This window comes from Tupaia chinensis, unplaced genomic scaffold (genome assembly GCF_000334495.1).
Source record: "Tupaia chinensis unplaced genomic scaffold, TupChi_1.0 Scaffold000115_1, whole genome shotgun sequence".
NCBI classification, from domain to species: domain Eukaryota; kingdom Metazoa; phylum Chordata; class Mammalia; order Scandentia; family Tupaiidae; genus Tupaia; species Tupaia belangeri.
In genome coordinates this window covers 9,103,052-9,110,211 of record NW_006159579.1, presented here as the reverse complement: position 1 = coordinate 9,110,211, position 7,160 = coordinate 9,103,052, and the positions used below count along the sequence as shown (strand labels likewise).

At 39.9% G+C, this 7,160-nt stretch overlaps 1 protein-coding gene across 1 annotated transcript in view; it reads left to right on the top strand.

Moving 5' to 3' along the window:
- CHD6 (chromodomain helicase DNA binding protein 6) overlaps nt 1-7,160 on the top strand; it is a 266,925-nt gene that overhangs the window by 152,381 nt on the left and 107,384 nt on the right. Inside the window, exons 6-8 of the mRNA XM_027770197.1 lie at nt 358-420; nt 1,257-1,315; nt 2,076-2,193. Coding sequence (XP_027625998.1) covers nt 358-420; nt 1,257-1,315; nt 2,076-2,193 — 240 coding nt within the window. The remainder of the gene's footprint in view (nt 1-357; nt 421-1,256; nt 1,316-2,075; nt 2,194-7,160) is intronic.

The window sequence follows — 7,160 nt, the reverse complement described above, 5'->3', positions numbered from 1 at the left end:
GGTGATTTCTCCCTTTCTGTCTCGCTCTCTCTGTCTGGCGAGTGCACGCGCCCTATAGTGAAAACCTCTCAAAAAAAAAAAAAAAAAAAAGATTCTAAAGGCAGATCTGAACTTCAGTCTGAACAGCAGGACAGCTTTCCTGCTCATGTGATGCAGTTTTGCCCAGAGATTAGAACCCATTCTTTTGAATCCTAGCGTTGTAAATGTTTGTGGGGTGATGATGGGCAGGCCTCAGTACTCAAAGGTGGACTATTGATGAAATAGCCCCTTGTGTAGTATTTGTAATATTTCTTGCAGAGCTATTTTATTGGATTCTGGGTCCCATTAATTTTCTTTCTTTTTAATCTTTGTCTCCAGGAGCCTCCAGAAGATGATGCAAACATTATTGAGAAGATCCTGGCATCTAAGACCGTTCAGGAGGTCGGTGGTTTATGTTTCTAGCTTTTACATCACTGGGATGCATTACACCCACCTTGAACAGATACTTGGCTAGAAAGCCTAGAGTGATCATGCTTGGCTGGAATTAGAGCTACACAGGACTATTGCTGGCTAGTCAACGCTTATTTTTACATTCATGGAAGATTTAGAACACAAAACTCTTAAATATCTAGAATGACTCAAACTGATCATTTTTTCCATTGTGATCCTGGTAAAGGTATTTATCCCTTAGTTGCTATAGTCCATTCAAAATCATCAGAGGGCCAAGAAGAAGAGATGGAAAGGAATCCTAATGAAATGTTGTGTTTTATTTTTTTCCTTTTTCCATTAGCTATCAGGGTCATTGTATGAATTCCCTAGAGGAAACTCCTGAAGTGGGAGAGAAGGTTGGGTACTAGTGCAATCATGCAATTCATCTTTTCTTCAAATATTAATGAAAGTAAAGTTCCTTACCTGAAGAGTGAATACTTTCAGTGTTTCAGGGTGAGGGTCTGGGGACACATCAGAGATGAATGTAGTTACTTCCACTGGTTCTGTTCTTGGCATTTCCCATAGCCCTGGACCAGTCTGGGTATGTTTTCTGAGTGCTGTTGCAGCCTGGACCTTGGAAGAACACTTGAAAGATTCTTTTATCTTAGAGTTGTATATTCGGCCTTTGGAAAACCTGATCAATATCTGTCAGGAAAAGGCCTGAGAGAGTGACAATACTAAGAAAACTTTACCAAAACCAGGCAGAGGTGTTGATTTGCCTTTTTTTCTTTTGGCACATAGAGCAATCCGGTGGTATCTAGGCTGATAACTGCTTGCTTTGATTACAGGTTCACCCAGGAGAACCTCCATTTGACTTGGAGCTATTCTACGTTAAGTACAGAAATTTGTACGTCTATTTAAAGTATTTATATATTTGGATTTTATATGAATTAAACTTCCTTTCCCTTGTTACTTTATCTTCTCTATTTTCAGAGACTGGCCCCTAAGGCATGACCCACAGATGTTGGCAGACTCAAGTTCATCTTAGGCAGTAATACTCAACTTTAGCTGCTCATAGAATTACCTTAGGAGCTTCTTAAAACTCCAAATCCCTTGTTCCATCCAAGATCAGTTGACTAAGACTTAGAGTTGATCCCAGGGATTTTTGTTTTTTAAAAATTTCCCTGGACTGAGCCAGCCAAGGACATAGTGGTTGCAATGGCTGGATCCCACATGGTTGACTGTGTGATTTGAGCCCCAGGCCTAGTGGCTTGAGAAATGCCAGGTGCATGCGTATGCATTCCCAAAATACTGAAAAGAGGGAGAGAAAAACAAACAAACAGAAACTCTCGTAACAGTTCTCATGTGCACCCAGGGTAGAGAACAACTGTTCTACAGCATATACTGCTTTCTCTCTTGCATTTTTTCCCCTCTGTCTGCTACCTGTCCACTTTTATTAATATGTTAGTGACAGTGTGCCCACACTTGCCTCCCTCTGCTTTAAGCAAGTTTCTATAGAAGCTGCTTTTAAGCCCAGTCTCTAGTAGCTTCACAACAAATCATTCTGCTGTTTCTGTGTTAGATGATCATCCTATTCACTGAACACCTTAAATCTCAATTATTTGCTATCTGTATGCTTGTCTCATGATTTCCATCTCTTTGGATAGTTCCTACTTACATTGTAAATGGGCCACAATGGAAGAACTGGAAAAGGATCCTCGCATCGCACAGAAGATAAAGCGATTTAGGAATAAACAAGCCCAGATGAAGCACATTTTTACTGAGGTGAATAGAATAATCCTTACAGACTCATTGACTAATGCCTTTCTTGCTGCATTAGGTACTTAGTGTAGGTTTCTGCTTCTAAGCCCAAGTCGAGGTTCTGTACAGATCTATTGCTCAAATCAGATTGGTATGTGCTTGCTTCTAGCAAAACTAGTCTACAATAAGCCAAAGAAAACAATTGTCTACCAAAAATAGCTTATATTATCCCACTTTTAATATAAACTGACAACTCATAAGAATATGCATCTTGATCTGAATATCAGTCAACTGGGTGATAGGAATAATCACACAGTTCCTTCATCCCTACCTGCCCCCCTCAAAAGGGCATTACAGAAAGACTTAAAATTGAATATAAAAAACAAAACAGCTGAAAGTTTTAGAAAATAAATAAATGCATTCATATAATCTTGGAAATGTCTGTCATTCTTGAAGCGTAGATTTGAATACTAAACAAATCTGTGGTGGCTGTGTGTCAGAAAATACAAACATCTTAAGTAAATATTAAGGAAATTTATGTATACATTGTGTACATATGCATTCTTCCTGATTACCTACATGCACATACCTATGAGGAGTCTTCAAAAAGTTAATGGAAGGGGTGATGTAATGGTGGTGCAGCTAGACCCACATGGAAGGATCCAGGGTTCACAGACCAGGGCTTCCCTCTCTGTATATACTGGGCATGAATATGCATACATACAATCAGAGCTGTCTGGGGATAGATCAGAGTATGACTATCCTGTTGGGGTGCACATTGCCCCACTACTGAAGAAATAGATGGATAATCTTTGAAAAATGTTCATGGACATCAGGAAAATTTTGGCACCGAAATTATTACTTTAATTCCATTTTCCACGGAAGTTCCTTGTGTATGGCATACATTATTCTTATCTGTAGGGAGCAGCCCAAATCTGAGCAAACATGGTGACCCTTAGACACATGCAGAAACACAGTTCCATGGACAGTCATATGCAGGTCAATGAACACCATTAACGTGAATACGCTAATTGGACTACCATTAACATGTAAATCGCTAGTTGCCTCTGTGTTCTGAAACTGCAGGTGGTATTGGGTTAAAGGCAGCCACATATGTTAATCAGAATTGGCCTGAGAAGATGAGAGAAAACTTACGTAGAACTACATGGCACCAGGTGTCTTCATATCTTCAGCTGATTAACATCTGAAAACAGCTAGCTTTGCATTCTACTTCCCTTCCCCCATTTTCTGTTCTTTAAAAGAATAAACCTGGGAACAGTTGGGGATTGCAGCTGCCTCCACCAGAGAAGTCAGGGTCACCTGATCCCCGCTTTTTCCTACATGTGAGTCTTTGTGTATTTATTTTTATGTTTATTCTCTAATCCACAGCCACTGTCCCCCCCTCCCCCCTCAGAGCACACATTCATTTAGCTGTGTGGGACACAACACTTATCAAGTATGAGAACCTTTTTACTTACATTCACACATAGGCCAGCCCATGACCTAGTGGTTAACAGAGCCAGAGCACACATAGCCAACTGCACAGCTGAAGTCCTAGCCCCAGTGGCTTGAAAGACATACTAGACTTATATGCGTGTATGCATCAAATCCTGACAAGATGGAAAAATGGAGGCAAAGAGATTGTGATGTGACCATTCACCATGGGGGGGGGGGGGCGCGGTGCTTTCTCACTTTCTTCTCTCATTCTCTGTCTCTCTTTAGCCAGTGCATATGTCCTCTGGTAAATTAGGGGGGAAAAAAATAACTAAAAATTCCTTGGGGTTGGGAACTCCTGCTTTAATTTATAATAGTCTATACAGCTCTGTGGGGTCATGGCATGACCATGCCCCATTGGGGGATGCTTTCTCTCACCCTCGCTGGCCAACACACATACCCTCTGGCTCATTTTTTTTAAAAGATATATTTACACATACACATTACACACATACATATGACAAATAGCTTTAATGATAACCAGTGTTCTTATAAGTCAATGAGAAAAATATCAAACCTCAAGTAGAAAGAGTGGATAGTTTAAGAGGGAATGCAGAAACAAGGAAAAAATGGTCCTTACCATGTAAAAATGTAGTCAATTTACAGTAGTAATCAAAGAACAGTACATTAAAATTGCAGTTGTCTAGTTTTTACTTATCAAACATTTGAAGGTTTTTTAGGAACAGGTGTTATCTGTCCACTGCTGGTGTGGATGTAGGGAGCAGACATTCTGGTCCTCCCCTGGGTGGGAGCAAACTGAGTATGACCTATCAGAAAGGCAGCATGGCACCAGGCCTGAAACTTGGATACTTTGTCCTAGAAAATCTAATTCTGTCATATATTTTAAAGAAATCATAAAGTCTGTGCACAAAGAATCAGCCATGATAAAGAATGGAAAGTTGAAAACAAGCAAAGTGATAAATAATAGGCATTTGTTAAGTTATGCTACGTCCCAAAGAATGGGATACTATGCGGCTCACAGAAGCAATATTGGAGAAAAATTACTAATGACATAGAAAGATGCTTAGTGTTCTAAGCTGTTGTTACTGGGAAATGTCAGGCTCTAACAGTGTATATGACAGTTCCACTTTGGGGCTACAGGAGAAACAGAGCGCCATAATAATGCAAAAATGAAAGACTTAACTAAATAAATGGAAATGCCAACATCATCTTCTGTGGTTGATGGGATGGTGACAGGTTCTGTTTTCTTCTTTTTTTTTTCCTGAACATATTTTTTTTGATTTTACACAAATAACTTGAAGAAAAGAAACAGCAAAAATTATTCTTAAAATAGGAAGTTACTCGACATACTGGTCCCTAAAGAGTGCACTCAGATGCCATCAGATTGTAGTGAATTGTTGTACACTCTTACCAACTTATTTGTCAGACTCCTTTTTCTCAAGTGATTTAAAATATATGTATTATATTATATATTACACATTTTATATATTATAGTATAGTATAGTATATTATGTGTAATATATGTGCTATATAACTATTACATATAGTATAATTTTACATATACATAAGTATGTATATATTTCAGACAGAGCAAGGGGCTAGACAGTGACATAGTACTAAGACATGATGTTCTGCATAGGAAGGTTACCAATTCTCATCCAAAGACTTTCATGAGTATGCCAAGCCTGTGTATGCCCATAATCCAGGGCAGGCTGAGCCTAGAGGTAGAGCACAGCATCAAGACCCTGTTGGGGGTGCTGTTTCTCTCTCCATGTGTTGTCTCTTTCACTCATAGGAGAAATAAATAAACTTTAAAATACATGTATTTTAGGACAATGTCAGTAAACATTTCTTTATCCCAATTTGAGAGACTAGCTCTTTAGCCATATCATTTGGCCCCAGCCCTCTCCATACTTTAAAGCCTCTGAGAACTATTTTCATGGCTATGTTCTTCTGACAAAGAGTTAGAGAAGAAAGGTGATGACTAGAATTGAAGGAACCGTTCTTGGAGAAAAATTATTAATGACCTAGACAGACTCTTAGTGTTGTAAACTGTCATTCCTAGGAAATGTCCCCCATTATTTACATTCCATACTTTGTAGAATATTTTATTCATACTTCTGTGTTAGCAAGTTTTTACAGTGTAGTAACTCATTTACCTACCCATTTCTTTTATTTTAAGCCTGTGAGAGAGAGCCTATGTCTTCCTCCTATTTGTCGCTGGTGCTAGGTACAAGAGCAGTACTCAATAAATATTTGGCTGTCCCCAGGTGAGGGAGGAAGGGTTGCCTTATATGAGTTCTCTGCTTCAGACCCTTTTGCACTTCTTGTGTTCTTGGAAAGGTCTCAATTTCTTAATGAGCAGTCCCAACCTTTTTTGGCACCAGAGACCTTCATAGAAGACAGTTTTTCCAGACAAGGATGGAAGGGATGGTTTATGAAAGCACACGGCCTAGATCCCTTGCATGCGCAGTTCATAGTACGGTTTGAGCTCCTATAAGAGTCTAATGCCAGTGGGACCAGCAGTTAGCATAATGGCTATGTTGCTGGACTCCCATGTAGTCAACCGCAATTCGAGTCCTGGACCCAGTGGCTTAAACTACCGCCGGGCACGTGTGCGTGCATGCCTAAGATCCCGAGCAGAGAATGAAGGAGAAGGGATTGCAGCGTGGCCATCCCCCCTGGGGGGGTGATTTCTCGCTTTCTGTCTCTCTGTCTCTCTCTGTCTTTCTGGTGAGTGCATGCGTCCTATAGCAAAAACTTCTCCAAAAAAAGAAAAGAAAAATAAAGAATCTAATGCCAGTGGTCTGACAGGAAGAGGTGCTGCGGTGGTAATGAGAGCAATTGGGAATGGCTGTAAACACAGATGAAACTTTGGTCGCTCATCCACTGCTCACCTCCCTCTGTACAGCCTGGTTCCTTACAGGCCACAGACCAGTACTGGTCCATGGTCTGGGGGTTGGGGACACCTGCCTTAATTTATAATAGTCTACACAGCTCTGTGGGTCCATTTCCCGATGTAGTCCCAAGGGAGTGGTTTTCCTTGGTTGGAGATAGAGAGTAGAAATGTGTTAGGGTGCTTATTAATAAAGCAAGAAATGTTCATACTCTCGTGGGAAATAAAGGCTTTATGAAGATTGGAGGACTTCATGAAATTACGAAGTACTAGTGGGGAGTAGTTCCTATAACACACTTTAGCCTTGACCTGTTCAATGTTTCTATTAGTAACTTGGGTAAATAATATTCTTATGACATAAAGAGTAACTTAGTTTTAAATAGAGCATCTTTATTTCCATCATTTCTAACTACTGTCTGAGACAGCCAAGACATGTGTGAGAGAGGCATGAGAGGCATTGAGTTCCCATACTCCATGTAGAAGCCTTCAGACCCTAAATCCTGATTCCTTTTGAATACCCAGTGCTGGGAAAATAAATGAAAACACCTAGTCCAGGTTTACCAGGACAGGGTAGGATGAGTCAATATGGAACTAAGTGTGATGTCATATATTGGTATTTTTTAAGAATCTTTTTTTTTTT